This window comes from Mus pahari, chromosome 7 (assembly GCF_900095145.1).
Source record: "Mus pahari chromosome 7, PAHARI_EIJ_v1.1, whole genome shotgun sequence".
In the NCBI taxonomy this organism is placed as follows: domain Eukaryota; kingdom Metazoa; phylum Chordata; class Mammalia; order Rodentia; family Muridae; genus Mus; species Mus pahari.
The window spans coordinates 55,836,337-55,853,734 of record NC_034596.1 but is presented as its reverse complement, the minus strand read 5'-3'; the positions used below and the strand labels follow the sequence as shown (position 1 = coordinate 55,853,734).

Below are 17,398 nucleotides of genomic sequence, written 5' to 3'. Positions count from 1 at the left end.
CGAGACAGAGTTTCTCTGTGTAGTCTTGGCTGTCCTGGAACTCACTCTGTAGACCAGGCTGGCCTCAAACTCAGAAATCCGCCTGCCTCTGCGTCCTGCTTATTTCTATAACATATGTTTCAGTTAAATTAACTGATGAAAAGAAAGAGTTGTTAGACTTGGTGGTGTGTGTTTTTAATCTCAGCACTTGGGAAGTGGAGGTAGGTGGATCTCTGTGAGATTGAGGCCTGCCTGGTCTACAGAGTGAGTTCCAGGACAGTCAGGGCTATGTAAAGAGAGCCTGTCAAAAAAAATAATAATTTCAATTCAATTACTATTTTGAAGGTTTTAGTCTGTTGACCTATTTGTTGGCTCTAATATTGTTCTGTCTACCCAGTATGATCCCACTAGCTACATAAGTTTATTGAAATTAAGTAAATACCATTAAAATGTTGACTCATCCCACCTTACTCATGTAAGCAACCCTAGTAAAATGCCCATGGTCATTTGCCTTGTTGCTTTTAGACCCATTCTGTCATGTAAATTTTCCACCACCGTCCAGAGTGGATGTTCAAGCCTACTTTAACCGTGGACTTTGGGAATGACCCACATCTAAATTTCAGCACTATCTCATTTAAAAAAAAAAAAAAAAGTCCATTAATTCAACAAACTTGAGCCTTACTTTTCTTGAAAGAAAATGTTCTCCAGCACCTAACAAATCCTGTATGAGATAACCTTCATCAAGATAACATATGTGGGGACTGACCAATTCATACTGCCCAAGACGTAGTGCTGATGGAGAAAAATAGGTGAGTCTGTGCATTCCCAAACAACTCCATACCTTAACATGATGTGGTAATGGAGTTCCCCGAAGATAACTTTAAGGTCACTGTGAATAGAGGCTAGTCAAACTTCCCAGAAGAGCTAAGTGAGAGTAAAATGTCAACCTTGCTTTAATCCTTGATGGTCCTTCTTCTACTTGATCTCGTGTGCGAACCCCTGGGCTCATAGGATATGCCACCCACTGGGCTAAATTTGTTTTAAGCTTTGCTGAGCTTTTTCATTTCGAGAGTTTCCATAAGAGAGGGGTAGCGTTGAGTGGTTTTTAGAATCTCCCTTGGCTGAATTTCTTACACAAGTTGTTGAAATTTTCATCCTACTCTGGAATTGGCTTCCTTATGCCTTTTTGAATCTTCTTTTCATCTTGAATATGTTTAAAACTAAGTGTTTTAATTCCTTAACATTTCAACCATTTTGGTATATTTGACTCAGTTATTGAGGAGTGAACTATTAAAGCATTTATATTGCCTTTATATTTCTTGTGTTTCTTCACTGCAAATTTGTACATCTATTGGGATCTGTGTCTTTTACATAGGGTCTTAGTCGTCTTAGTCAAAGATCTCTCTTGAGGTGTTAATCCTCAATGCTACTCAAAGGAGAGAAAGCAGACATAGTAACAGCAATTCAGAAGCAGCCCAGATATTTAATTAAAAGCATAGGGAAAAAACAAAAAACAAAAAACAAAAAATCAAGGCCAGGTGTGGCAATATCTTTAATCCCAGCACTCAGAGGCTGAGACAAGTGGGCCTCTGTGAGTTCAAGGCCAGACTAGTCTACATATCAAATTCAAGGACAGTCCAGGGCTATATAGAGAGACCCTACTCAAGCAAGAGAGTAAGGAGGGAGGGAAGAAAAGAAAAAGAAGGAAAGGTAGACAGATAGACATCAACTATGGTAAATGTCTTCTCATACCAGAGGCTCTCTTCTGTGCTAATGTGGGCATGGGCATGGAAAATGCCTGCAAAGCAGCAGAGGCAAGGCAGTCTGTTGACATGTGGGCACAGACACTTAACATGTTCGTTCAGTCATGCCCAGCATGTTGGTCTCAGTCCCACTGTAAAGGGCTTCAGTGTTCCTGTGTGGTAGAACCCACACTTTCCTCACATAGACTCATGTGAATGAATTAGTATCCTGGACATAAGCAGTTCCCAGGACACTCTGACTCTACTTGATGGAAAGAGGAGACCTTTGGGGCTTGTGGATATAAAAATTCAGAGGCTGCTGCTCTTCTCGGAGGTGGAATTGGACTACAATAACTCTCATAAGACAACTAAGCACCACAGATACCCTAGTCATTGCCTTGCCCAGCACTGATGGTGTGCAAATATCAGATCTCTCTTTTTAAGCTGTATTGTGGGTTTTCTTTTAAATCTCTTTCAGTTGTGTATGTGTGAGTATTTTGTCTGCATGTATGTCTATGCACCATGTGGCCAGAGAGGGTGTTGGAACCCCTGGAACTGGAGTTAACAGGCAACTGTCAATCACCTTGTGGGTGCTGGGATCCAAACCCAGTGAGACCCTCCTCAAAAAAAGAAAGCTTTAGGGCGAATTGGTTCAGTGTGTGCTCTTACGTGTCTGGGTTACCTCACTCAAGATGATATTTTCTAGTTCCATCCATTTCCCTGCAAATTTTATGAAGTCATTGTTTTTAATTGCTGAGTAGTACTCCATTGTGTAAATGTTGCACATTTTCTGTATCCACTCCTCTGTTGAGGGACATCTGGCATGTTTCAGCTTCTGGCTATTATAAATAGGGCAGCTATAAACATAGTGAAGCATTATATCCTTGTTAAGTATTTAGAGCATCTTTTGGGTATGTGCCCAGTAGTGGTATAGCTGGGTCTTCAGGTAGAACTATTTTCAGTTTTCTCAGAACAGCCAGATTGATTTCCAAAATGGTTTACCAGCTTGCAGTTCCACCAGCAATGGAGGAGAGTTCCTCTTTCTCCACATCCTTGACAGGATCTGCTGTCACCTGCATTTTTTTTTTTAAAGATTTATTTATTTATTATATGTAAGTACACTGTAGCTGTCTTCAGATACTCCAGAAGAGGGCGCCAGATCTTGTTACGGATGGTTATGAGCCACCATGTGGTTGCTGGGATTTGAACTCAGGGCCTTCAGAAGAGTAGTCAGTGCTAACCGCTGAGCCATCTCTCCAGACCTGCATTTTTTATCTGAGCCATTCTGATTGCTGTGAGGTGGAATCTCAGGGTCATTTTGATTTCCATTTGCCTGATGACTAAGAATAGTGAACATTTCTTTAAGTGCTTTTCAGGCATTGGAGATTGCTCAGTTGAGAAATCTCTCTGTCTGTCTCTGTACCCCTTTTTTTTTTTTTTTTTTTTTTTTTTTTTTGGTTTTTTTGGTTTTTTTGAGACAGGGTTTCTCTGTATAGCCCTGGCTGTCCTGGAACTCACTTTGTAGACCAGGCTGGCCTCGAACTCAGAAATCCGCCTCTGCCGTGTGCTGGGATTGATTAAAGGTGTGCGCCACCACGCCCGGCCTTCTGTACCCCATTTTTAATAGGGTTATTTTATTCTCTGGAGTCTTAACTTCTTGAGTTCTTTGTATATATTGAATAGTAGCCCTCTGTATTAGTCAGGGTTCTCTAGAGTCACAGAATTTAGGATAGACTCCATATAGTAAAGGAATTTATTGATGACTTAGAGTCTGCAGTCAAATTCCCAACAATGGTTCAGTAGTAGCTGTGAATGGAAGTCCAAGGATCTAGCAGTTGCTAGTTCCACACAGCAAGCAGGCGAAAAAGCGAGAACCAGACTCCCTTCTTCCAATGTCCTTATATGGTCTCCAGCAGAAGGTGTAACCCAGATTAAAGGTGTGTGCCACCACACCTTTAATCCCAGATGACCTTGAACTCGGAGATCTCCCTGTCTTAATCTTCTGGAATCTATAGCCACTATGCCTCAAGATCTCCATACCAAGATCCAGAAACTTCTATCTCCCAGCCTCCAGATTAGGGTCACTGGTGAGCCTTCCAATTCTGGATTGTAGTTCATTCCAAATATAGTCAGTTGACAACCAGAAATAGCCACTACACCCTCTCTTGGATGCAGGTTTGATAAGACCTTTTTTCGATCTATGCGTTGCCATTTTGTCTAGTTGACAGTGTCCTTTGTCTTACAGAAGCTTTGCAATTTTATGAGGTACCATTTGCCAATTGTTGATCTAAGAGCATAAACTATTAGTGTTCTGTTCAGGAAATTTTCCCCTGTGCACTTTTTCCTATTAAATTCAGCATATCTGGTTTTATATGGAGGTCCTTGATCCACTTAGACTTGACCTTTGTACAAGGACATAAGAATGGATTGATTTGCATTCTTCTACATACTAACTGCCAGTTGAGCCAGTTGTTGAAAATGCTGTCTTGTTTCCACTGGATGGTTTCTTCTTTGTCAAAGATCAAGTGACCATAGGTGTGTGGGTTCATTTCTGGTTCTTCAGTCTACCTGCCTGTCGCTATACCAATGCCATGCAGTTTGTGTAACAATTGCTCTATAGTACAGCTTGAGGTCAGGGGTAGTGATTCCACCAGAAGTTCTTTTATTGTTGAGAATAGTTTTCACTATCCAGGGTTTTTTGTTATTCCAAATAAATTTGCAAATTGCTCTTTCTAGCTCTATGAAGAATTGAGTTGGAATTTTGATGGGGATTGCATTGAATCTGTAGATTGCTTTCGGCAAGATTGCCATTTTTACTATATTAATCCTGCAAATCTATGATCATGGGGGATCTTTCCATCTTCTGAGGTCTTCTTCAGTTTCTTTCTTCAGGGACTTGAAGTGTGTTTGTTTGTTTTGTTTTGTTTTGTTTTGTTTTTCGAGGCAGGGTTTCTCTGTTTAGCCCTGGCTGTCCTGGAACTTACTTTGTAGACTAGGCTGGCCTCTGCCTCCCAAGTGCTGGGATTAAAGGTGTGCATCACCAAGCCTGGCTGACTTGAAGTTCTTATACAGACCTTTCACTTGCTTGGTTAGAGTCACACCAAAATATTTTATATTATTAGTGACTTTATGAAGGGTGTCGTTTCCCTAATTTCTTTCTCAGCCCATTTATCCTTTCAGTAGAGGAAGGCTACTGATTTGATAGTTACTTTTATGTCCAGCCACTTTGATGAAGTTGTTTATCAACTGTAGGAGCTCTCTGGCAGAATTTTGGGGGTCAGTTATGTATACTATCATATCATCTGCAAATAGTAATATCTTGGCTTCCTCCTTCCCAATTTGTATCCCTTTGATCTCCTTTTGTTGTCTAATTGCTCTGGCTAGAACTTCTGAGTATTATACTGAATAGGTAAGGAGAGAGTGGGCAGCCTTGTCTAGTCCCTGATTTAAATTGGATTGCTTTGAGTTTCTCTCATTTTAGCTTGATTTTGGCTACTGGTTTGCTGTATGTTGCTTTTATTGTGTTTATGTATGGGCCTTGAACACTTTTAACATGAAGGATTGTTGTATTTTGTCAAAGGCTTTTTCAGCATCTAATGAGATGATCATGTGGGTTTTTTCTTTCAGTTTGTTTATATAGTGGGTTACATTGCTAGATTACCATATATTTAGCCATCCCTGCATCCCTAGGATGAAGTCTACTTGATCATAGTGAGTGATCATTTTGATGTGTTCTTGGATTCGGATTGCAAGAATTTTATTGAGTATTTTCGCATTGATATTCATAAGTGAAATTGATCTGAAGTTCTCTTTTATTGTGTTTTTGTGTGGTTTAGATTATCAGCGTATTATCAGTGTAACTATGTTTTCATAGAAAGAATTGGGTAGTGTTCCTTCTGTTTCTATTTTGTGGAATACTTTGAAGGGTATTGGTATTAGGTCTTTGAAGGTCTGATAGAATTCTACTCTAAAATCATTTGGCCCTGGGCATTTTTGGTTGGGAGATTTCTAATGACGGCTTCTGTTTTCTTACGGGGTCATAGGACAGTTTAGATGACTTATCTGATCCTGATTTAATTTTGGTACCTGGTATCTGTCTAAAAAATCATCGATTTCATCTAGATTTTAGTTTTGTTGAATATAGACTTTTGTAGTAGGATCTGATGTTTTTATTCTTCAGTTTGTGTTGTTTCCCTTTTCATTCCTGATTTTGGTAATTTGTGTAGTGTGTCTGTGCCCTCTAGTTAGTTTGGCTAAGGATTTATCTATCTTGTTGACTTTTCTCAAAGAACCAGCTCCTAGTTTTATTGATTCTTTGTATAGTCCTCTTTGTTTCTACTTGGTTGATTTCATTCCTGAGTTTGATTTATTTCCTGCTGTCTACTCCTCTTGTATTTGCTTCCTTTTCTAGAGCTTTCAGGTGTGCTGTTAAGCTGCTAGTGTATGATCTCTCCAATGTCTTTATGGAGGCACTCAGGGCTATGAGTTTTCTTCTTAGCACTGCTTTCGTTATGTCCCATAAGTTGGGATATGTTGTGCCTTCATTTTCATTAAATTCTTAAGTCTTTAATTTCTTTCTTCATTACTTCCCAGACCAAGTTATCATTGAATAGATAGTTGTTAAGCTTCCACATGTATTGGGGCCTTCTGTTGTTTTTGTTATTAAAGACCAGCCTTAGTCTGTGGTGGTCCAGTACAATACATGGGATTAATTCAGTGTTCTTGTGTCTCTTGGGATTTATTTTGTGTTCAATTATATGGTCGATTTTTGAGAAGATACCATGAGGTGCAGAGAAGAAGGTATATTGTTTTAGGATAAAGTGTTCTGTAGATATGTTAGTTTCACTGTGTCTCTGGTTACTTTCTGTTTCTGTGATCTGTCAGTTGGTGAGAGTAGAGTGTTAAAGTCTCCTATTATTATTGCTGAGGTTCAATGTGTGCTTTGAGCTTTAGTAAAGTTTCTTTTACAAATGTGGGTGCCCTTGAGAGTTCATCTTGGTGGATTTTTTCTTTGAATATATACTGTCCTTCCCCATCTTTTTTGATAACTTTTGACTGAAAGTCTATTTTATTTGATATTAGAATGGCTACTCCAGCTTGTTTCTTGGGACCATTTGCTTGGAGAATTGTTTTCCAGCTCTTTACTCTGAGGTAGTGTCTGTCTTTGACACTGAGGTGTGGTTCCTGTATGCAGCAAAATGCTGGATCCTCTTTACATATCCAGTCTGTTAGCCTGTGTCTTTTTATTGGGGGATTGAGTTCATTGATGTTGAGAGATATTAGGGACCAATGATTGGTGCTTCCTGTTATTTTTGTTGTTAGAGGTGGAATTATGTTTGTGTTTCTCTTCTTTTGGGTTTATTGTGAGAAGATTAATTTCTTGCTTTTTCTTGGGTGTAGTTTCCCTCCTTGTTTTGGACTTTTCTATTATCCTCCATAAAGCTAGATTAGTTTAAAGATATTGTTTAAATTTGATTTTGTCGATTTGATGCCCTCTTCTGGAGTGTCTGAAGACAGCTACAGTGTACTTACATATAATAAATAAATAAATCTTTAAAAATAATTTGATTTTGTCTTGGAATACCTTGGTTTCTCCATCTATGGTAATTGAGAGTTTTGCTGAGTATAGTAGCCTGGGCTGGACAGTTCTCTTAGAGTCTGTATGGCATCTGCGCAAGATCTTCTGAGTTTTAGAGTCTCTGTTGAGAAGTCTGGTATAATTCTGATAGGTCCGCTTTTATGTGTTACTTGACCTTTTTCCCTTACCACTTTCAATATTCTCTTTTTGTTCTATGCAAGTGGTGTATTAATTATGTGTCAGCAGGAATTTCTTTTCTGGTCCCTTCTCTTTGGTGTTATGTAGGCTTCTCTTTTTTTCTATTTTTCTTTATTTCTTCTTTGGTTTTTCAAGACAGGATTTCTCTGTATAGCCCTGGCTGTCCTGGAACTCACTTTGCAGACCAGGCTGGCCTTGAACTCAGAAATCCGCCTGCTTCTGCCTCCCGAGTGCTGGGATTAAAGGCGTGCTACACCATGCCCGGCATTCTGTAGGCTTCTTGTATGTTTATGGGCATCTCCTTTTTTAGCTCAGGGAAGTTTTCTTCTATAATTTTGTTGAAGATGTTTTCTAGCCCTTTAAGTTGTGAATCTTCACTCTCTCCTATACCTATTATCCTTAGGTTTGGTCTTTTCATTATGTCCTGGATTTCTTGAATGTTTTGAGTTAGGAGCTTTTTGCTTTATGTATTTTCCTTGACTGTTGTGTCAATGTTTTCTATGGTATCTTCTCTACCTGGTTTTCTCTCTTCTATCTATTGTATTCTGTTGATAATGCTTGCATATGCGACTCCTGCTCTGTTTCCTAGGTTTTCTATCTCCAGGGTTGTCTCCCTTTGTGTTTTCTTTAATGTTTCTATTTCCGTTCTTAGATCCTGGATAGTTTTGTTCAATTCCTTCACCTGTTTGATTGTGTTTTCCTGTAATTCTTTAAGGGATTTATGTGTTTCCTCTTTAAGGGCTTCTACTTGTTTACCTGTGTTCTCCCATATTTCTTTCTCTTTTTTTTTTTAAGATTTTAAAATTTATGTATATGAGTGCTCAATTTTCATGCATGCCTGCATGACAGAAGAGGGCATCATATTCCATTATAGATAGTTATGAGCCACCATATAGTTGCTGGGAATTGTTGATCTCTGAATCTCTGGAAGAACAACCAGTACTCTTAACCACTGAGCCATCCATCTCTCCAGCATTCTATATTTCTTTAAGGGAGTTTTTTATGTCTTTCTTAAAGTTCTCTATTATCTTCATGAGATGAGAATTTATATCTGAATCTTGCTTTTCTGTTGTGTTGGGGTATCCAAGGCTTGCTGTGGTGAGAGAACTGGGTTTTAATGTTGCCAAGTGATATTGGTTTCTATTGCTTATGTTCTTGCTCTCTTGCCTCTCGCTATCTGGTTATTTCTAGTGTTAACTGTTTCTCTGTCTCTGACTGGAGCCTGTCCCTCCTGTGAACCTGTGAGTCTGTGATCCTATGATTTTTATGATCCTAGATGTGTCAGAGCTCCTGGGGGAGTCATGCTTCATCTGGGTGTGGACTAAGTGGGTGAGGATCCGGAGCAGAGACTCTGTTCCCGGCACAGGTGCAAACTGGAAGGAACACAGGTCACCTCTTACTCATTTTAAAGAATAAAGTTGAAGAAATGTTTAATGATTAAATTCTGCTATATAACCACGAAATTCAACATGTAGAACTTTTTTTAGCAAAGAAATTCTACTCTGTTCACCATCTTTAGCCCTAAGGAAACAATGACCTGACCCTACTGTTCAATTGTTCTAGATAGAATACAAATAGAATAATACAATAAATATAATTTTTGTACCTTTGCTTTATATCCTAGCATAGTATATATATACAAACTTTTTTATTGTTTATCTTAATGATGTGTTTATTCACCAACTGGATAATATTTAAATTGTTTCTAATTTTACTTCTATTATGAATAAAGGTGTGAGCTTTTGAATCTAATTCTTTATGTGAATATATGCTTTTATCTCTCTTGAATAAATTCTTCCAATTGGATTTATTATCCTGTATCTTAACTCTTTAGCAAATTGAATTATTTTCAGAGTGTATCATTTTGCACTCTCAGCAAAATGTGCACACTTGGTGTTGTGAATCTTTGTAATTTTAGATATTCTGAGGTAAAACCATATTCTTACTGTGGTTTTAACTTCCTCCCTGATAAATGATGCATCTTTCATATGCAGTTCATCTTTCATCTGTGTTGGTTGCAATGTTCTTTCAAACCTGATATATGTGTTTTATTGGCTTTGTTTTTGGCATGTTTTTCTTTTTCTGAGATAGACTGTTCTGGAACTCACTGTGGAACTTTGGTCTTGAGTTTGTGGCAGTCCCTCTTTAGCCTCCCATGTGCTAGAATTTCAAGCATGTACCGCCACTGCTTAAAAGTCTTTTTTGAATCACAGTCTTTTAATTAAATACATGTTTTAAAAATAGTTCCTGTCATCTCTATTTTGCCTTGGCAAAGATAAGCATCTCTTGCCTGTGTGCTTAACTGCCCCACACACCATGGACTTGTAATAGTCACAGTGGGAGTTGGATGAGAGAGGAGGAAAACACTGGGATTTTGTGACTCCTCTAGCAAAAATGGAAAGTGATATCATTTTTACTTTATAGAATCTTATCCTCTAAGCACTTTCTCCTTTACAAGTATTTGGTTTTTTTCTTTTAAAAAAAAATAACTTTAAAATTCCATATCTTATGAATTAGAATACAAAAATGACAAACTGGAAAATTCTTTCAGAGCTAACACAGTATGACACTGTGCCCCTCAGAGTTGTTCTCAAAGGAACAACTTTTTTTTTTTAACTTATTCACTATACATCCTGGTCACCCCCTCCCACGATTCTTTTTCCATCCTCCATCTCCTTTTTTGATCAGATGCTCCCCCTCCCCTCCCCCCGCCCCAGCTCCCTTTGAGGCCAGGCAAGGCAGCCCAGATAGAACACATCCTATGTTCAGGCAGCAGCTTTTGGGATGGCCTGAAAACTTTTTTTTGCTTGGCAGGTTTTGTTTCTGGTTTTGCCTTTGCTTTCTGTTGTTTTGATTTTGGTTGGGGTTCATTGTTTTATTGCTTTATTTTTCCTTTTTATGGGGTTTCGTTTTGTTTTCAGACAGTCTCTTGTATGTAGTCTTGGCTGTTATGGAATGTACTGTATAGAAGAGGTCGGCCTAGCTCTGCCTTCTGGCAAGTGCAGCTTTCTGTATCCTTTGTTAATGTAGAACAAACGTTGGGATCTTTATTTCATGATTTTCTTTGAGCTTTTTAAAATGTAAAATGCTTCTAGCTTTCACTGAGATTCTGTCATGAGTTACTAGAAAGATTGATTTGAAACTTTTCGAATGACAAAACTTAGTATTTCCTTTATTAATCCTTCTAACATTTTCCTTGACATTATAGATTGGTTTTAATCATTTTTATGGATTAAACAGTTATCATTAAAGTTTCCCTGTTTTATGTTATTAAGGAAATATCTGATTACTACTACCACTTAGGAATTTGTATCTTAACTATTTGTTTTCTTGTAATTTATTTATAGTTCAGTGTTAGAAAAAATATTTTATAGCTGAAATTTAAAACTTTAAAGATTTTTACATAGTTTTTTTTTTTAATATCCTTTGACTTATCTAAATGTGGTCACAGAACTGGGGAAGGTTTTCTTTATATTACTTAAGTGTATTTCATACAAAAAAAAACTTTGGAGCCGGGTGTGGTGGCACACGCCTTTAATCCCAGTACTTGGGAGGCAGAGGCAGGCAGATTTCTGAGTTTGAGGCCAGCCTGGTCTACAAAGTGAGTTCCAGGACAGCCAGGGCTATACAGAGAAACCCTGTCTCGAAAAAACAAACAAATAAATAAATAAATAAATAAATTTGGGGCAGGGCCCCATTTTTTTTAGCTAAATTACCTAAGAGACACCATGACCACAGCAACTCTTATAAAGGAAAACATTTAATTGGGGCTGGCAGAGGTGCTGAGAGTTCTACATCTGGATCAGCAGGCAACAGGAAGAGACTAGGTCTGATGTGGGCTACTAAAGCCCCAAAGCCTACCCTCAGTGACACACTGACTCCAGTAAGGCCACACCTCATCCCTGTCAAGTAGCTCTACTCCCTAAGGACCAAATATTCAAATATATGAGCTTCTGGGGACCAGTCCTACATTCCTTTTGAGAAGTTTTGGTTGGTTGGTTATTTGGTTTGGTATTGGGGTGTGGGTGTGTTTTATGGGGTTTTGTTTTTCTGTTTTGGTTTTTTTTTTTTTTTTTTTTTTTTTTTTTTTTTTTTTTTTGGTTAGGTTGGTTTGGTTTGGTTTGGTGTTAAGAGTGTGAGGGTTGGGGGGGTATTTGTGTGTGGTGGATGGGTTTTATGGGTTTTTTGGTTGATGTTGGTTGGTTTGAATTTTTTTGCTTCTCAACAGTTTCTCCATGTAACAGCCCTGGTGGTTGTCCTAGGACTAGCTTTGAAGACCAGGCTGGCCTTGAGTGTACAGCCTGCCTCTGCCCTGCTAGTGTTGAGATCAAAAGTGTGCGCCACCACCTCCAGCTTATTTGAGTTCTTACGATTGACATCTCTTATAACTTAAAGTGTTTCAGTTCCTAGTGTTGCACATTATTTGCATGAGGCCTGTAAGCTCAGTATTTGGGTTCAGTCATTGTTTTCCACAGCCAGTCAAGCTTGAGTATGAGTTTTTTATCAGGTCTACCTTCTTTAACATGTATGCTGTTTCTCTATACTGTGTGGCTGAACATGGATAGCAGTCTGAAACTCATTTGGATTCTAAGTGAGTCAGAAAGTGGAAGCTCTTCTTGAATGTCCTTTCTACATATTTTAGTATATATATATATATATATATATATATATATTATATATATATATATATTATTAAACATTTAAAAAATAATTTTAACCATTTTCTCCCATAGGAATCTCCAGAAGTTTAGTCTTTTTGGAGACATAAGTGTTGTACACCAGCAAGGAAGTTTGTCCAGCACATACCTCAGCAGGGTAGACCCTGATGGCAAGAAGATTAAGCAGTAAGTCATACAGTAAGCTCTACAGAGGCTTGTGCTAATTATAATTAGTCTAGCTCTTTTCTAAAAATCACAAGACACAATCAAGAATGATTTTTGTTTTCTGAAAATATTTGGGGCTTGGCAATTAAGCACTTAACCCATAACCATGAAGACCCATATGAATGCAGTATGGGTGTGGCAGAATACCTGTTGTTCTAACCTTGAAAGGCTGAGAGACCAGGAATCCCCAGAGCAAGCTGAGCAGCTGACTAGTCCTTTCAGCAAGCTTTTGTCTGATTGAGAGACCTTCAAATGCACATGCATGCACACACACACACACATACAGAAGGAGGGGGGGTGTGCATGTGTTGGGGTAGACTATATGTCCTAGAAACGTCTTAACCATACTTTTTAGTGATGGTTATATGATACAATTGCATAAGTCTTTTAGGATAAATCATATAACTTGCTAGGTAATTATTGGGGTATAAATTCTTAATATTTCACCTTGTGTTTGAGTGTTTTGCCTGACTATGTATATATATGCACTATATTTATGTCTGGTTCCCACAAAGGTCGGAAGAGGGCGTTAGATCCCCTGGAAATAGTTTCAGGTGTTACGAGCCACTGTGTGGGTGCTGGGAAATGAAACTGGATTCCGCACAAAGTCCCTTACTACTACTTAGAGGTGTTAATTTTTCACTTGCCTTTGTTATAAAATAAGTCATATATCAGTCTTACATATTATTAGTATAAAAAAATACTATTCTCCTAAGAAGCATTTCTACATGTTTAATGTATCTTATATTGTAATGTGAATTTTAATTGCATTTGTAGGTTTAGTTAATAGAAATCAATTATTGAGAAAAAAATGTATCTCAACATTGAATGCCATGTATTGCCCGTTTTTTAAAGTCACCATTAAAAAATTGATGCTGAGTACTAGTGACGAAATTGTGACATTTTCCTTGTAGAATTCAGCAACTGTTTGAAGAAATACTGAGCAATAGTAGGCAACTAAAATGGCTGTCCTGTGGGTTTATGCTGGAAATAGTAACCCCAACATCACTGTCGTCTCTGTCTAACCCAATTGCCAACACCATGGAACACCTGAGTTTACTGGACAACAACATTCCTGGCAGTAGCACTCTGATCACCGCAGTGGAACTAGAGCGGTTTGTAAATCTGCGCTCACTTGCCCTGGATTTCTGTGACTTTACAGCTGAGATGGCAAGAGTCTTGACCGATAGCAACCATGTGCCTTTGCAGCGACTGTCTCTTCTGGTCCACAATGCTTCAGTGATGCTCAAGTCGTTAGACAACATGCCAAACGATGAGCACTGGAAAGCCCTGTCACGAAAGAGCTCCAGCCTTCGGGTCTATCTAATGGTTTTTGATGTTAAAAGTGAAGACATGCTAAAAATTCTGAAACCCAGTATACCACTTGAGAGGGTTCACTTTGACAGCTACGTCACTTGTGTCTCAGGGGCTATTGTTGATCTTATATCCAGGCAGTATGACAAGTTCCTTACCCATTTTATATTGATGAATGATATGATTGACACATCTGGTTTTCCAGATCTTAGTGACAACCGAAATGAAGATCCATTGGTTTTATTAGCATGGAGGTGCACAAAGCTCACCCTTTTGGCAATTCATGGTACGTGGTTTTGTTCACTATACCTTAATATTAACATCATTCTTGACGTATTTTATGGTAGTAAATATTTTACAAGTAGAAAGTTGTATCCCAGCCCTGAGTACTCTGAGCACTCCTCTAATGCTTTTCTCCTTCTATGCTAAGTAAATAGATTGTGTCTACCTGCCGTGGATATGTTTGTTCCAGTCGGAAGATCCCAAACTACTTGGCATAGAAGGAGGGAAAGTATGGCTGTTATATGTACAGTATCCATCCTTTAGATTCTAGTGTCGGTATATTTACTATATGGTTGAAATAACTATTGGTCAGGTACATGTTTATTCCTTAGGCATTCATCTTAGTGTGTGAACTGTTCTCATTTGAATGGAATTGCTATTCTGATAAACTAAGAATATTTTACTTCAAACGACAGTTACAAAAATAATCTATGAAAATGACTTAGCCAAGCATGGTATCACATATCATAATCTTACTTTTTGAGAGACTGGTATAGGATTGTCATGAGTTTGAGGGGCTACATAAGTGAGTTCTAGCCCTGCCTGAGCTACAAAGTGAGTCCTTGTTTAAGAATAATAACAAAACAAGCAAAGAATACCTTAAGTTCTCTATGCTATCTCTTACATTGTTTTTGAAGCCATTTTTCTTAGCCTACAGTGGTGATTTTCATATCTTCATGACTGGGCCATGCATTACAGATAGTAGCAAGAAGCAGGTCCATATTAAAAGTAGTAAGGTTCTTGGGGGAACTGGTTCAGTGAACTAAATGCTTACTGTGCAAATGTAGGACCAGAGTTTAGATCACACATAATAGCCAGCCATGCTTGGTGGCAACTTCAAACCCCATACTTGACCCTGGGTCCAACTGACTAGCTAGACGAGCCAGTTGAGCTCTGGCTCCATTTCAGATCCTGACTCAACGAATAAAGTATGGAGAAAAAGGAGGGAAAACACCCAGTATCATCTTGGGTCGTCCACAGGCAGGCCTATTCATGTGTGCCCACACACATGTAAACATACTTAAATGCATACACGCTTATACAATACACAAAAAAATATATGAAATAAAACAGGGATCAGCAAGTGTCAAGTTATTTAAAAAATAATTTAAACCAGACCTTTTACATTTTTTTCTTCTTTAAAGATGTTAGATAGGTAAAGCTTGCCAATCATCTGTCCCCTTACCCTTTCCCAGAGGGGACCTCTATTCTGGAATATTTCCATGACTTCTGATAATGAACAGTTAACTTTAAAGTAAAAGTGTCATAAACTTGAGACTATGACTGTGAAACACCATAGAGAATGATTTTTACAATGGAAAACTGCAGGCAATTGTATATTATTGATAGAGACTTATGTTGAAAATAAAATTTGTTCATTGTGATGCGTCATTATCCAAAGTTAAAGTTTTATTTATATACTTTTAAGTGTCTTCTGTTTTGCTGAATAAAATACCAGAATAAGATTATAAACCACTTAACAGGTCACAATTCTGGGGTATTCTTAAAGATAGTACGCACTCCTAGATAATCGTGTTTCTTTATTCTCAATGTGTTCTAAGGGGAAAAGAACAGCATGGTAAATACAAATGTGAAGCTTCACAAGAAGTGCTCACTGAGGAAAGACTACCTTATCAGAGACAGAATGAAGCAGAAGAGAGTGACAGTTCCTTTTGCTTCTCTTTCAGGTTACACCGTGTGGGCACACAACCTCATTGCCATTGCTCGACTTCGTGGCTCTGACCTAAAAGTGCTTGAAGTCACCGAAGAAAGCATTGATTTTGACCAAGGTGAACTAGCCGACCAGGATGTGGATCCAGTACATAACCTTATTGAGCAGGTATCACTGGGCCTTGGTCAATCTTGGCACGCAGTCTTGGACATTGAATCACTCAGTGTCTTCACTGAACCAAATCGTCATTTTTACAGAGAGATGCAAAGCTTCAGCGAAGACATTTAGCTTTTTTAAAAATGTATAATTCCTGTGGCTACATATGCAAGTAGGGTCCCATTATGTTTTTTTGTTTTTTGTTTTTTTTTTTCATTAGTGGAAACTAATCCTTTTGTGCTGTGTTTAATCAGTATTAGCTTTATAGAATTATAAATGTATATTCTACTTCTTGATCAAAGAACGTAGTCGGGTATTGGTTTTAGAAGTTCAAAGTGACACTGTATAGGGCTTTCACGGTTAATGGGATTGTTAGCAGACCTTAAGGACATACAGCCAATGATTATCTGAGGTTACTGGCTAACTGTTTTTCACTGAGTCACTCTGCCTTTTTGACATTTTTATTCTTTGTTTGTCAGAATCCAGAGCTCAGGAGCCAAATATTTTTATACGTATATATATATATATAAATATTCATAGCCTGGTGGATTTGTATGCAATGCACTGCATCTATGTATTCTGATAGCATCTCATTGATTTTTGTTTGAAATAGAAGGAAAGATAGTATCCCAAATGAGTTATCTTTAGCAGAAAGCTGAGTTTAACTTTTATTACCTATATAATAATTGATATTGCCAATTACCATTCTGAATTTCATATAGTATAAGTTAAGACATTGCTTAATCCCTTTTTAAATGTATTTACATAGACACAAACACTCAAATTGCTGGATTTTTAAAAACTATATCTGACATAATTTTTTTCATGTTATATTCAAGTTAGCTTGTTTAGCCCAGATTTCAAAAAATAGTAGAGGAAGAAAGGAGCCATATTCCAGGGGAACCTCTGAGGCTAAGTCAAAGCACAGAACTGTAAATGCACAGGCTTGCAAACCAACATTAGTCGTGAAATCCCTAACAAGTCACTGGATTCTCTCTGTCAGCGCAAGTGTCAGCTGCCAAAGAATAGATTTACATGAAGAAGTGCCCACATGCTGGCAGGGGCTGGCCAACCTTTGGCCAGCAAGATACTGCTAGATTGTAATATTTAAGGTCGAATTTCGACCTGTGGTACACAGCTGTGCTGTGGCTCAGTCAGCAACCTCAGAACTCTGAAAAAAAAAAAAAAAACAAAACAAAAAAAAAAGAAAAAAATGCACCTGTTTCACTGTGAATAGTGAATGTAAAGGAAAGAAAGGCAAACCAAAAGCTTGTTCCATCCAGGTATGAGCTGCTATGATACATGAAGAACATTCCATGAAGTATGTTTTAAAACCTTGTTATATCTGAGAGGCTTTAAAAGCCAATTTAACTGTTTCAGGGCAACCGCGGTACAGACGTGGTCTCTGTGAGACTTCCACCTGACCCAAGTTTTAAGTGGTACGAATGTTGTGCATTTAATGTTAAGGACAGTCTGCAATAATAAAGTAAGTAGCCAACGTGGGTGCCCAGCAGTGCTGAGACCTGGCTGCTCTCTTGTAAGCTTTGGAAACACAATTTATGCAACAGATGTCCAGATATGATTCTATTTATGG

General features: G+C 38.1%; 1 protein-coding gene across 1 annotated transcript in view; it reads left to right on the top strand.

Moving 5' to 3' along the window:
* Window positions 1–17,010, top strand: part of Fbxo33 (F-box protein 33) — a 21,929-nt gene extending 4,919 nt beyond the window's left edge. Inside the window, exons 2-4 of the mRNA XM_021201988.2 lie at window positions 12,231–12,341; window positions 13,295–13,980; window positions 15,665–17,010. Of these exons, the coding sequence (XP_021057647.1) occupies window positions 12,231–12,341; window positions 13,295–13,980; window positions 15,665–15,936 (1,069 nt within the window). The 3' untranslated portion in view covers window positions 15,937–17,010. The remainder of the gene's footprint in view (window positions 1–12,230; window positions 12,342–13,294; window positions 13,981–15,664) is intronic.
* Window positions 17,011–17,398: the final 388 nt, after the last annotated feature.